The sequence below is a fragment of the Panthera uncia genome, chromosome E3, assembly GCF_023721935.1.
Source record: "Panthera uncia isolate 11264 chromosome E3, Puncia_PCG_1.0, whole genome shotgun sequence".
NCBI classification, from domain to species: Eukaryota; Metazoa; Chordata; class Mammalia; order Carnivora; family Felidae; genus Panthera; species Panthera uncia.
Window position 1 is genome coordinate 16,424,755 of NC_064815.1, and position 14,940 is coordinate 16,439,694.

General features: G+C 49.1%; 1 protein-coding gene across 8 annotated transcripts in view; it reads right to left on the reverse strand.

Annotated features, from left to right (window-relative positions):
- The window catches only part of XPO6 (exportin 6), a 103,150-nt gene extending 92,815 nt beyond the window's left edge, over nt 1–10,335 (reverse strand). For 3 of the 8 annotated variants that reach the window (XM_049638481.1, XM_049638477.1, XM_049638479.1), the window contains exon 1: nt 605–854. In XM_049638481.1, coding sequence (XP_049494438.1) covers nt 605–634 — 30 coding nt within the window. In that variant the 5' untranslated portion in view covers nt 635–854. Of the gene's footprint in view, nt 1–604; nt 858–9,776 lie in introns of those variants that run through there. The other 5 variants (XM_049638475.1, XM_049638474.1, XM_049638478.1 and 2 more) reach the window with 4 other exon arrangements.
- Nucleotides 10,336–14,940: the final 4,605 nt, after the last annotated feature.

The window sequence follows — 14,940 nt, forward strand, 5'->3', positions numbered from 1 at the left end:
ACTCTAATGTAAATGAGCTCCCACATACGCTAAACCTAATGGACTTAGGTCAACTGACCTGCATAAAGATATCAAGCCACTGTCCTTTCTGCTGATGTGCTGTGATGGGATCCAGCTACCACTGTGCCCTCAAGAGTCATGCTTTCTCTAGTCTATCACAGTAGAGGACATGCAGATACCTACTTTCTCCTCAGTTATGAGCAAAGTTTTGACCATCTTGCCCTATTACTTTACAAGTTTTAAGGTTAGATGACTAGATGCACTGTTTTTCCTGGGACAATACACCCAGCTGGACTACATTTCGAGTAAATATGTCTCTGTAAATGTGCACTGGCTTAAGAAGAAACCTAGTGGAGGAGGAGGAGGAGAAGGAGGGAGGGAGGGGGAGGAGGGAGGGAGGGAGGGAGGGGGGAGGAGGGAGGGAGGGAGGGGGGAGGAGGAGGGGGGAGGAGGGAGGAGGAGGAGGAGGAGGAAGGGGAAGAAGAAACAACCTAGTGATGTCAAAAAAAAAAAAAAAAAAAAAAACACGGGCTGTGGAGTTAGAACCTTGGGTCTGAATCACATTTCTATCAACCTGCTGTGTAATTTTGAACGAGGTACTTACATTATCCTCCCTGACCCTCAGTGTCCTCATCTTCCCAACTGTGCGATGAGAACAGAGGAGACCCACCTTGCAGCGCTGTCATTAAATTAAAGGAGGTACCGTATGCAGTGAACGTGAGGGCCCATCGACAATGGCTGCTGCTGAATGTAATTATGAAACACACACAGACCTTCTGCTCCCTCTGACCCCCAGCTTCCTTCCTTTCCCATCAGCCTCCTGCCACCTCCCTCACTTCCCTCTGCGCCGTGAGTTTCCTCAGTATCCACAACCCCTCCCTCACCACACCCCATCCCCACTGAGCCCCAACAGTTCTTCCAGCAGCAATTGGTGGCTGGAGCCTCCCCCTAAGCACACCATCTACACAGCATTTCTAACAACTTCCCCGGCTCGCTGTTCCCCACCTCTACGCGTCTAGGGGGAAAATGCTGTCATGCGAGAGTGCTGGCTTTGGAAAAACAGGGCGCCTGTTTGTGAGCGTGTAGGTTTTGGAAAAACAGGGTGCCTACTACATTCATACTCTATTACAATCTTACCACACTCTCCAAAAACTGCCACTGTCATTTACTACAGTCTAAGGCCTCCTTGACCTTCTTGAATTTTTCTTTTAACACCTCTTTTGACTGCCTCAGTATCTACAGAATGCTTACAGATGCTGGAAATGCAAAGAGGCTGGAAATGCAAAGAGGCCTAAGACTCACCCTGACACAGACTCTTAAAGACAAAGATCTAATCCTCCCCACCCGCAGACTTGGAGTGGGACTAAAAGAAAACGAGTCGAAGATCTCACACTGTGCTCCTCATGCTTCTGAATTGACACTAGAAGCATGTAGTCCTATAATTCCTATATAATAAAAAACAATATATCAAAATAATAAAAGTCAAAAGAAAAAACATAACTGTATTCAAAGATGATAAACGCTAAACTACTAGCTGAAAAGCCTTAGAAAGGTGTTTATGGTGACCTTGAAATGGTGGGGAAGGTGTCACCTGCAAAAATGAAGAAAAGGACATTAGAGCAGAGGGAACAGCACTGAGCAAAGACAGAAGTATGAAGAGTACTCAGTGTTCTGGGAACGACAGGTGGTTTGCTGTGGCTAGGGAACATGTATAATTTGGCAAGTCTTTAAAAGATATTCCAAATACATCACTGTAAGCATTTAATACATCATCTTCATCCATACTGAGAGGACTAAAAGTGAAACTGTGAAAATCCAGGGCCCAAGTGCTTCCCGCCGTTCTGTGGAAAGCTTGGGTCTCTGCTCTGAATGATTTGGGGTCGAATGGCACGCTTCCATCCGAGCTCCAAGAGGTGGCTCTGGCAGGAATACAAAAGATGGAATGGCAGAGGGAGAACCTGGAAGCCGTCGAGACACCAAGACTGAAAGCAAGAGACAACCCTGACCGAAGTGGAGGGAATGGAGGGAAGGGCGGGGGTCAGAACACAGGTCAGCAGAGCATCCCCAAGTCTAGAGGCATAAGGTAAAGAGGAAGTTAAAGATGACTCAGGTTTCCCCCTTAAGTGTACAGCAAATAAGGTCATGAACAGACGCAGGGCAGGTGGGAGGAGGCGCTAACCTGAGATAAAGACGGTGGACTTGGCTCAGACAGGCTTCGAGTGCCTCCAGGACACTCAGGTGGAGACCAACGGCTGGAGAGTGAGGCTGAGTCCTCACTGGCACCCAGGTCCTAGCAGAAGCCATGAGAAGACCAAGGAAGACTGAACCAGGACAGTAATATCATGGGGGGCAAGGGAAAAAAAGTGTTTCAGAAACGAAAAAGAAGTCCAGGGGTTGCCAAAGGCAGGTCAGAAAGGCACAAGGACTGAAAAGAGGCCGCTTATACTGGTGTCAGCACCCACAAGTTACAGGTGATCTCGAAAAGTGGTGAAGACACAAAGTCAGTCCGCGATGGGTCGCAAAAGGTGCGGGAGGACAGCAGCTACAAGCTCAGGAGCCCCCTCCCTTTTCACCCAAGCCCATGCTGTCACATCTTCCTTGACTTGGACACGTATGTCAACGATTCCGCTTCGTCAATCATCAAGACCTTTGTCCTGCCCGATGCCAATCACCTGCATCTCAACGTGGCAAATGCCCACCTCCTTCCAGAGCAAACCCCTTATTTTATCTGCATGGGGCCTCTCTCCTGTCATCTTCCTGTCCGTTTCTTTACCTGTCACCTCCTCCATTCCACCAAATCCAAATCACCAATTAATTAAAACCTCCACTATTCCCAAACACCAGTTTCCCAAAGTCAACTTGAGTTTTTTCCCTTTTCTTTATCCCTTAACTCTGGAACCCACTTTTTAAAAAATGACAACTCTCTCGCTCAAGTCTTCCTCACTCTAATTCCACACCTAAAAACCGACCTTTGGCACGGCCATACAGGCAAGGTGTCATGTCTGGTTTCCCACACCAATCTAACCTGTACGCGGCAGATGGTTTTCCTTTAAGGAAAAACCAGCCAACAAAACCAAACTCCCTACGGAAGGCCCTCCATAACCTGGTCATAAACCACCTTTATGACTTTCTCTCCAGCTATTACATAACACAAACCGCCATGGCCAAACCAGTCTATTCAATGGTTTGAACATTAGCTACACCCTTCTCTTCTGAAATATCCTCTCTCGGCAAGTTCTATTGGGCACGGGGAACCTAGCTTACTCCAGCTCTCTAACGGCCCTTTGAACACGCAACACATCCACAGCATTCCTACAACGTAACTGTCTACTCTGCCAGAAATTGTTCCAGATTCTTGCCATTCATCAGTGAACAAAGTGAAGATCCCCAGCTCTATAGAGTTAACATTTTAGCAGAAGGAGATAACAAGAAATAGACCTCATAAATAACATCAAGTATATAAAATGTTTTCAAATGGTCAATGTTACACAGGGCCTTGCTGGTTCAGTCCCTAGAGCACTCGACTCGATCTCAGTGTCATGAGTTCAAGCCCCACATTGAGCATAAAGCTCACTTCAAAGGGGGGGGGGGGGGGCGCGCCTGGATGGCTCAGTGGGTTGGGCGTCTGACTTGATTTTGGCTCAAGTCATGATTTCACAGTTCATGAGATGGAGCAAAGCCTGCTTGGGATATATTCTCTCTCTCTCTCTCTCTCTCCCTCCCTCCCTCCCTCCCTCCTTCCCTTTCCCTCTCTCTCTCTCTCTCTCTGCCTCCCCTGCCTGCATACTCTCTCTCAAAAAAAATAAATAAATAAATAAATAAATAAATAAAATTTTAAGGTAAATGCCACAAAAAGCAAGCAAGCAGGATGTGAAGGCGTGGGAGCCGTGGAGAGGGCTTGGGAACTAATCATCTCAGCTGTAGCACCAGTGGACAGAAGAACCTTGATGCGCCTTGATGTGCGAGGCAGACAGAATGGAAGGTGAGGAATTAGAGAGCACTCTTCCCCAGAGTTCTATTGCAAAGGGGAGCAAAGAAACGGGGCAGAAGCCGGCCTGGGCAGCAGAGGTAAAGGTATTTACAATGAGAAGAAATAACATGTTTGTGCCCTACAAGTACCTAAAGCCCTACAAAGTCGTAGGCACTCAACAAATGTTACCTTAATTCCTTCCTTCACTTTCCCTTGACACCTGTTTTTGGTTATCTTTAGGGATACCTATCTGATCTTTGTAACTATCTGCAGACAACTTTTCCTAACCCTTCAAGATTCCAATACGCTTCCTGGGAAACCCTCCCTGGCCCCTCTCCTCAGTGAGTCTCCCTCAGATATGCTGCCTTTTGCACCAATGCATTCTTCTTCTATCACCCTTATCACAGTCTCTTGTAATCACCGGGAGACAGTCCCATCTGCCTCATTAAACTGGCTCCTAGAGGACAGGGCAATACTAACCCTCTTGGGGTCAAAGTGTAACAGTTTCGAGCTCTGACTCTGCTCTGACTCTGGAGCCAGACTGCCTGGCTTTGAATCCCGGTTCCACCACTCAGTCACAATGTGACCTTGGGAAGGTGCCTAACCTCTCAGGGCTTTGGATGTTTTAATCCATAAAATGAGAAATAAAAATAGCCTCTACCTCCTGGCATTGCTTAGAAAAGTAAATGAGTGAACATATGTAAAATATGTGGTGTATGCTAAGCCCTATAAGTATTAACTATTATATTCTTATATCCACAGTACCTAGGATTGTACACTTGACATGGGAAATCAATAAATTATTTTATGAATGAACTGAGGCACTAAAAAGCTCTCTCTCACCGTAGAGAATTACTTCTCTATGCATTACAGAGTTTGTGTTTTTACCAGTAAAGTAATTCCATCATTTGAGCAATGTCATTTCTTGGCTAGTTAACCTGCTTCCCAGCCCAGCTCTAGCTGCGTTGCGGACGACAGAGCCTGAGTACTTCTGAATCTTTCCCTGGCATCTGTCCGCACCGTCACGCTCTTCATACCTCCCAGGGCTCGGTGCGCCACGTGACACCATTAACGAACAAGGGGATGACACACCATTTGAGTGGCCAAACGGAAGGTGTGATTTTGCCTCCATCTTCGGGACCACTCACAGAAGGCAACATTCAAAAACATAAGAAGTCCTTGTAACCAAAGCACTTTTCTAAGCAACTAGAAAAACACTAACTTAAGCAAGAACTTGATTTTGCACAAAACTTCCACAATAACCAACAGCTCATTCAATATGAAGTAACCACTCTTCAGAGGAGTGGGAACCTCAAGATATTACATCACTTCAGAACTCGCCGAAATTCAACAACAACACACCAATGAATTAATCAAATGTAGTTACAGTACAGCTGTTCTAGTGATTCTGTACTGCAACTACGAATCTTGTTTTTTAACTGGCTCTAAATCTGCAGGTCAAGATGCCTCCTAGAGGGAGGGTTTAAAGGAAATATCCATACTTCCCGGCCCCCATCACTATCTACCTCAGAACCCAACAAAATGTAGTCGGGTGACAGCCCCCATCCTGTTCCACGATCTTCCACGTGCAGCAGCACAAGGCGCAGACAGTCCCCGACTTACAATGGTCCGACTTCAGGAGGACGCAAAAGCGATGCGCGGTCAGTAGAAACCATACTTCAAATTCTGACTTTGGATCTTTTCCCAGGCTAGTGACACGCAGTACGAAATTCTGTCCTAACGCTGGGCGGTGGCAGTCAGCCGCTGCTCCCAGTCAGCCACACGATCAGCGGGGTCAACCACTGATACACCCACAACCATTCTATTCTTTTCAGTACGATATTCAGCAAATGACGTGAGATATTCAACACTCTGTTGTAAGACAGGCTTTGTGTTAGGTGATTTTGTGCAACTGTAGGCTAACTTACGTATTCTGAACACGTTTAAGGTAGGCTAGGCTAAGCTGTGATGTTCGACAGTAAATGCATTTTGACTTACAATATATTCAACTTACGTGGAGTTTATCAGGACACAACCCCACTGGAAATCGAGAAAGATCTGAACTACCAAAAGCACAGGCTCTGGAGTAGAGCGCCCTGGTCCAAATGCCAGCTCCACCCAGGTACCTCCATCAGGTGTCATTTCCCCCCCTCGTAACAATGTGACCTCACAGGGCTGCTCCAGTAAACCAGACCAGATACAGATACTGAATGACTGACCACAAGAAAAATGAACAAATGAGAAACAGCTAGCTTATAGCAGACACACAACAAATGGTGGTTTTCTCCTATTACACCATTTCCATCTCATCAGAATTGAAGTTTTACAAAGAAGACATTAAAAAGGCTCAAACGTGTCAACTAATGCCCTTAATTAAAAGTAAAAATGTTAAGAGTGAGGAAAAAGTTCCCGGAATAAAGAAAGAGCTGTGATCCCAGGGAAAAGCTCCTCCTCCTGTAAAATACACACCTGGCAACAACTTCCTTGCATTCTGAGGACAAGGCCTGCCCCGTCCACACCCGACCCTGGGATACCTACAGGATATGAACCCCTGGCGTCAGAACTGAAAATATGTTGTGATTAGAAGGTCCTAGTCTCGGGGCGCCTGGGTGGCTCAACTGGTTAAGCCTCTGACTCTTGATTTTGGCTCAGGTCATGATCTCGTGGTTCATGAGTTCAAGCCCCAAGTTGGGCTCTGTGAAGGCACAGAGACTGCTTGGGATTTTCTCTCTCTTTCTCTCTCTCACTCCCTCTCCCTCCCCTCCCTCCCTCCCTCTGCCCCTCCCTGCTTGCCACACTGTCTCTCAAAATAAAGTTGTTTAAAAAAAAAATTTTTTTTTTAATTTTAAAAAAAAGATCCTTTTCTCGTCACATCCATTGTGGCCACCCCCTGGGTCCTAAGTATGTGAGGTCTAGGTTACAAAAACCTTCACTTGAAACTTACCCCCCCCCCCCCCCGAAAAAGACATACAAGGTAAACATGAAGTCAACTACTTTACAATAATTGCTCCCAGGTGGCCATTTTCAGGATGCTCTGCCTGCCTATTAATGAAATCTGAATGCAAGGGTGCTGGGCTAGCTTAGTCAATAACCAATAAAATTCTGCCCGGGGTCCTAAAGCAACATTCTTTGCAAACTCCCCGAGGGGAGGAGCTTATCTGCTTTTTCATCTGACATTCCCTAGAGCCTGCCGTATAGTGGGGACTTAAAATCCACTGAAAGATTGGGACACCCCTATGCACGGCAGCATTACTCACAAGTCAAAAGGTGCAAGTTAACCCAGGTGTCCATCAACAGATGACTGGACGCACAAAATATGAGCTTATAGGAGTTTTATGTGAGTTTACACCCACAATAGAAGATTACTCAGTGTTAAAATGAAGGAATTTCTGACACATGCCACAACATGGCTGAACCTCCAGGACATGATAGTCAGTGAAATAAGCAGTCACGAAAAGACCCAATACTGTATGGTTCCACTTATATGAGATACAGAGTCAAATTCACAGAGAGAGAAAATAGAATAGTGGTCACCAGGGGATGGGGGAGAAAGGAATGAAGTTATTGCCTAATGGATGCAGTTTCAGTTTTGTGAGATGAAAAAAGTTCTGGGGATGAAAGCACAACCATGTGAATGTACAGTGACCCTTGAACAACGTGGTTTTGAACGTATTTCCTCTTATGATTTTCTGATTGACTTTTTTCTCTAGCTTACTTTCTTGTTAAGAATACAGTATATAGGGGCACCTGGGTGGCTCAGTCGGTTAAGCGTCCGACTTTGGCTCAGGTCATGGTCTCCCGGTTTGTGAGTTCGAGCCCTGTGTCAGGCTCTGTGCTGACAGCTCAGAGCCTGGAGCCTCCTTCGGATTCTGTGTCTCCTCCTCTCTCTGCCCCTCCCCTGCTCATGCTCTCTCTCTCAATAATAAATAATTGTTAAAAAAAAATACAGTATATAATACACATAACATACAGAATAAACGTTCATCAACTGTTAATGTTATCAGTAAGGCTTCCGGGGAGACTAATAGTAAAGTTTCGGGGGAGTCCAAAGTTATACACGATTCTCCACTGCATGGAGGTCAGTGCCCCCATGACCCCCATGTTGCTCAAGGGTCAAGTGCGCTTAATGCTGCTGACCTGTACGCTTAAAAATCATTAAAATGGGGAGCACCTGGGTGACTCAGTCCGTTGAGCATCCGACTTTGGCTCAGGTCAGGATCTCACAGTTTGTGGGTTCAAGCCCCGCATCAGGCTCTGTGCTGTCAGCTCGGAGCCTGGAACCTGCTTCCGATTCTGTGTCTCCCTCTCTCTCTCTCCGCCCCTCCCCTGCTCTGTCGGGCTGTCTCTCTCTCCAAAATAAATAAACGTTAAGAAAAAAAAATTTTTTTTAAATCATCAAAATGGTACATTTTATGTTCTGTGTATTTTACAATCTAAAAAAGAAAAACAAGAAAATTAATTTGAAAGAACAACTGAAGGAAGAAATACCGAGTATTATTTTCATCACTCACTAAATGTCTCATACCTTTGGATTATTCATTAGGGCGTTCCTAACTCCACATTTTACAGATGAAATTGGGACTCAGAGAGCTTAACTGGTCTGCCACTCCATGACACACAGGACCTACCACACAGTGCTGCTCACCATTAATGGCCTAAGCCCCACGAAGACAAGGCCTATGCCTGAGGTTGTCCCTCTATGCCCAGAACCTAACACAACACCCACAGGCTCCTTGAGTGTTTTAAAAATCCCACTGGCCTGAACGTCTAGATCACAGATGTCACTGTGTCCCTTTCTCCACGAAATCCCCAACAGGGGTAAACTGGGCAGCCTGAAGAACACTTCCTTCTCTGGAAGCGCACAAGACACAGGCTGAGCAGTCAACCGCTCCCCCAAGGGCTTACTATGTACCAGGAGTCGGGGCAGATAAAGGTTCAATTTCATCTTTGAGAGAACTGAATCTACTGCCGTAGAGAGATAAGGCTCAGAAACAATTACAACAAAAAAGACAAAAGGCTTAATAAATAGACGGGAGTACATAAATCTAAGGGAATACTGAGAGTGTCTATGGGTCTGAAAAACGTGGCAAGTATCTTCAGAAGAGGTGGCTTCTGAGCTGGATGTGGAAGGATGAATAGTTTTCCAAGCACTACCAGGGAAAAGGCCAGAGCACGAAGCAGAAAGAACAACGGACTGGGTGTCAAAAGAGCACCCCTGTTCCCGACTTTGCTGTTATCCAGATCAGTGACCTCTGCAAATCGCAACCCGTTTCCTCGTTTATACGCCGACAGCAAGCCCCCAAATCCAGCTCTGTGTGTTCTACCTAACACAGGCTCTGAAGTCAAAGTGCCTAGGTTCAAATCGCGCCACGGTCACGTAAGAGTGACCTTGAGCTGAGTTATTAGTTGCTCTGTGCCTCAGTCTCCCCACTTCAGGAGAGAGCTGGTGTGCTCATTAAATAACACAGGTCAGTCGCTCAGCACATAGTAAGCCCTCAATAAACACAGGAGAGCCCCCGTCAAACATGCCACATTGTGAGAGAGGCAAACGCCAGATGCAAGGGGAGTGCCGGCTGCGTTTCCAGGTCCCTCCCAGTCCTGAGACATCCCGGGGGGGGGGGGGGAAGGGGGGGGGGGGGAGGGGAGCGCCGAGCCGGGGCTGCAAAGCCTGCACGCATGTGTCACTGCTGGGCTCGGCACGCGCCTCTCCCCGCCCCGAGGAGAAGCGATGGCTCAGCAGTCCCGGGGCCCGCTCCCACCCCTCGGGCCGGGCACCGGGGCGGGAAGGGGCTCGGACCCCACTTACCATGCTGGCCGGGGGAGGGGCGGCTCAGGTGAGCTGGCTCTCGAGCTTCGGACACGTCCCGCTCGCACAGTTCAGGTCATGGTCCCGGCAGGTTCGGGAAGTCCCCCGCCCATGCAAAGACAACCGCTGCCCCACCCGGGCCCCGCGGGGACCCTCTAAAAAGAGCTCGGCCCCCCGGCCCGCCTCGCCGGGGACCCCCGGAACAAATTCATCTAGACCCACCCGCCCCTCCCCAAGGAAACTGAAAAAGCAGGAAATGGGGCTCGGAGGCCGGCGAGGAGGGCAGCGGCTCGGGGCCCCCCGCCCGGGCCCGACCCCCGAGGGGAGGCTCCGGGCCCAGGCAGGGGCTCCCGGCCTCCGCGTTCAGAAGCGGCTGCGGGCCGGGCCCCGAGGCTGAAGGGGCGGAGGCTGAAGGGGCCTCGGCGGCGCAGCCCCGGCGGCCGGCTCAGGGTAGAGGCCCGGGGGCCCGCGCTGTCCTCGCCGCCTCAGCCCACACGGCCGCCGCCGCCGCCGCCCCCCGGAGCATCCCTGCGCGCGCGCCCGCCCCGGAGCCGCCCGCTCGCGCCGCGCGGCCGCCCCCGACCAACAGCCCCAACGCGCCGGAAGTGGCGAGCGCCCGGCGCGGCCCCACGGCGCGGCCGCCGGGCTGCGGCGCTGGAACCGGACCAATCCGGAATCGAGCGGGGAGAGGGTGGGGGGGCGCGGGGCGGGGCCGCACCTGACGGCTCCCGCCTGGCCCCGCCCCCGCCCGTCCCCGCCCGGCGCTCGCCGCCCATCCACGCGGGCCGCCGGCCATGTTGGTAAAGGGCCCGAGCCTGCCATCTTAGTAAAGGGGCGGTTTCCCTTTCGCTTCGTTGGCCCATTCATTCCGCAGAGCTTTAGGGAGCGTCTTCGCGCCAGGCTCCCCGGCCGGGAGCCCGCCGCCTCTGCCCTCCGTGGAGCTTACAGTCATTTAGTCCACGCACACGTTAGCCAGCCCTGCTAAGGACCCAGGCGCTAGGACTAGTGCAGTCAGCACGGCTGCTGTCGTCCCGGCGCTGGCGGAGGCAGAGAAACAAGGGAAGGGCAAATGAATAAACTAACTGCAAGAAAGGAGTGCTGTGAATGTTAGGAACCCAACAAACACGCAGCTGGCCGAGATAGCAAGGAAGGGAGGGGATGAAAATGTAGACGGACACCTGAAGAATAAAGTCGGGTAATAGTGGAAAGCGTGATCAAAGCTGAAGGAGGAGTAGGGGGCCTGTCTGGCTCAGTCAGTGGGAGCATGCTGGAGGACTCTTGATCTTGGGGTTACGACTTTGAGCCTCAGGGAGTGTGGAGAGGACTTTAAAAAAATAAAATAAAACCTTTAAGCCTGCTAAGTTGGTAGAGATGCTACTCTTGATCTTGGGGTTGTGAGTTCAAGCCCCATGTGGGGTGTAGAGATTACTTAAAAATGAAATTTAGAGATGGGGCGCCTGGGTGGCACAGTCGGTGAAGCATCCGACTTCAGCTCAGGTCACGATCTCTCGGTCTGTGAGTTCCAGCCCCACGTCGGGCTCTGGGCTGATGGCTCAGAGCCTGGAGCCTGCTACCGATTCTGTGTCTCCCTCTCTCTCTGCCCCTCCCCCGTTCATGCTCTGTCTCTCTCTCTGTCTCAAAAATAAATAAACGTTAAAAAAAAATGAAATTTAGAGGAAAAAAAAATTTTTTTAAGCTGAAGTTAGCAGCAACTGCAGAGGTTCTGAGAGGGCATAGAATGTGATGAGTTCCTGTTCCTATCCTCCAATGCGCTTTCCTTGTGAAAGTGCTGATTTTAGGAAACAGGAGAGGCGCCTGGGTGGCTCAGTTAAGCCTCTGACTTCAGCTCAGGTCATGATCTCACAGTTTGTGGGTTCGAGCCCCACATCAGGCTCTTTGCTGTCAGCACCGAGCCTGCTTCGGATCCTCTGTCCCTCTTTCTGCCCTTTCCCCGCTCACTCACTCTCCCTCAGGAAAGATTTGAGAGAGAGAGGAGAAAGAAAGAAAGGAAAGAAAGAAAGGAAAGAAAGAAAGAAAGAAAGAAAGAAGCAGGAAAGAACCCCAATCCACAGAGGCTAAGCCCTAATGTGTGCCCACTGCATAGACTAGAGCAAATCTGTATAAGCCAGTGTCTTTCAAACTCCTGCAAGAACCTGAATGGCCTGAAGGGCTTGTTAAACACAGATTGCCATCCCAGTCCCACTCTCCGAGATTCTAACTCAGTAGGTCTGGGAGAGGCCTAATGATTGACATTTCTAACAAGTTCCCAGGTGATGCTAATGCTGGCAGGTCCTGGGACCACACTTGGAGAATTACCAATAGAACTCCTGACCACAGAAAGCAAGAGCTTAATGCCACCCACTAAGTGACATCCACTGTTCTGAGGATTCGGTAAGGTGAAAACAGATACCTATGTGCCCTTATGAAATAGACAAGCTATTTTAAAAGTATTATACAATAATAAATCAGTTATACTTGTGATAAGAGCGTGGAAGAAAGGGGTGCCTGGGTGGCTCAGCCGGTTAAGCATCTAGCTCTTTTTTTTTTTTAATTTTTTTTCAACGTTTTTTATTTATTTTTGGGACAGAGAGAGACAGAGCATGAACGGGGAGGGGCAGAGAGAGAGGGAGACACAGAATCGGAAACAGGCTCCAGGCTCCGAGCCATCAGGCCAGAGCCTGACGCGGGGCTTGAACTCACGGACCGAGAGATCGTGACCTGGCTGAAGTCGGACGCTTAACCGACTGCGCCACCCAGGTGCCCCAAGCATCCAGCTCTTGATTTCAGCTCAGGTCATGATGTCTCCTTTCATGAGATCGAGCGTAGAGCCTGCTTGGGATTCTCTCTCTCAATCTCTCTCTCTCTCTCTCTCTCCTCTCTCTGCCCCTCACCCACTTGCTTGCGTGCTCTCTCTCTCTCTCTCTCAAAATAAATAAATGTAAAAAAAAAAAAAAGTGTGAAAAAAAAATACAAACCACCATGAGAATTAATGGCCAAGGGATCTAAGTTAATCTCCAGGGTTGGAATGGGGAGAAGGTCAGGAAGTGACATTAACTAAAGCTGAGGCCTGAAAGATATGTTGTACTTTTCTAGGCAAAGAGAGGATGCATAGAATATTCTAGGCAGTAGAAACTGCCTGTATTAGGGAAACCATATCAAAAGGTAAACGGATGAATCCGAACCGAGACCAAGTAATTTGACCTTTTTTGGCTCAGTTCAGTGGGATGAGCAAAGGCTGTAGGATAAGACGGATCTGGAGCGCAATCCCAGCTCTTACCATTAGCTGAGGTACGTTAAGCACATGACTATCCAAGTCTTGACTCCCTCGCTGTGTAATTGGCTGAAATAGCAGAAACTCAACCCAGACTCAGAGGTATGCCTTTGATTCACATAACTCCCATAACTGGACATCCAGAAATAGGTCAACCAATAGGTCTACCAATAGCTGGCTCAATTGGTAGAGCATGGAACTCTTGACCTCAGGGTCCTGGGTCCTGGGTTTGAGCCCCACGTTGGGCGTAGAGCTCACAAAAAAAGAAAGAAAAGAAGAAAACAAGAAAAAGGTCACGTTCATGCTGGGAGTGATGGAAGCCCTGGGTCCATTCCTCCAGGATTTTCTTGGCTCTGCTCTCCTCCGTGGATTGGCTTTGTCCTCAAGATGGCTGCCGGGAACAGACAGGGCCACACACTTCCGGGTTCACATCCGGCAAGAGAGAGCACCTTATCTCACACCCTTTCTCGTGGCAATAAACTTGATCCTACTGGTCTTACTTGGCTCAGGCCTACCCGTCCCTGAACCAGCCACATGGGAGGAGGATGGAATTGCTATTTCCCTGGAGTCGATTTCAACTCCCCATAATAAAGTGGGTGCTGTGGGACCCCTACACGATCAGCACACCTCCATTGCCAAGCTGGAGTTAATATTAAATTGAATGTCCGCAGAACACCTGGCACACGAGGCATATAATAAATCACAGGTATTATTAATTTTGCTCCAGGGATTGGGTCCAAGTCAACTAAATAACACTTTGTTATTAATATTAATCTCCAGCCTGTCTATTCCAAAACAAGATTTAAGGCTGCTATTGTTTTCTGTTGGCACCGCAGAGATGGCCCCCATCCAGCTCCTCCTGCCCATCCCTTTTGCCGCTGCCTTGGTCTCATTCATTCAGTTATTCACTCAACAAACACCCAGTATCAACTTTACGCCAGGCCTTTCGCCAAAGACCCAAAATCCCAAAATGAATAACACTCAGGCAAAGCGTTCGCTGCCTCACGGCAGAAACAGCCCCCCCAACAATTACCGCACAATAAGGTGCTATATAGCAGGGGTGTGCGCAAACTTTCTGGGTGCACAAGAAGAGGGGACGGCGCAACCAGCTACGGAGAGAGACGTGGTTGGAGGATTGGACGAAGATGGTAACATTTTCATCGGGTCTCGCGGGATGAACAGAAATTCGCCTGCCTGCTGCAGAGTGCCCCGTCCTCTTCCCACTCCGAGCTCTCTCCCACTGTATCACGACTCTTTCCATGGCAACTGACGAGGTCGTGACCCTGGGAGTGGGAACGCTATCACACAGACTTTATCGTCTCGTGTGAGAGAATCATCCAAAGGTTTACGTGGATCTCGGACGCGGCTGGAGGCAGAGTCCGAGGTGGCATCGCAGAACTCCGTTCCTCTCCATTTATTGGTTCTGATTCCTTGATTGGGGGGGGGGGGTCCTATATCCACACCGTCACCCCTGGCATGTCCATGCTTTATGGAAAGCTTGCCTCTCCTACGAGTGTTTCAGGAAAATAGTCCCGTTGGCTTTGATTGGATCACTCCTGAGCCAATCACTGTGACCAGGGGGACTGTGGTGCTCTGATTGGCTGGACCTCAGTCACACCCTCGGCCCCAATTTCCAGAAAAGCTCTTTCTATGGCAAAAAAAAATCTCTCTGAGCGCCACCACAGCTCTGTGAAGCCATCGGAACCTGAGGAACTCTCTCATTTTTCCCTGCAAGGAAGCACCTTGGTTTCTCAAGAGGCATAGGAGTATCACCCAGTATGGATTTAATGAAAAAAGGAAGAAAGGAGGAGCATCTGGTACCCTCTATAGGTGATAGGAACAGTCTCTGTTTAACATGGCACTTAAGGCCTTTGAAGGTCTTTGGAGCTCTCT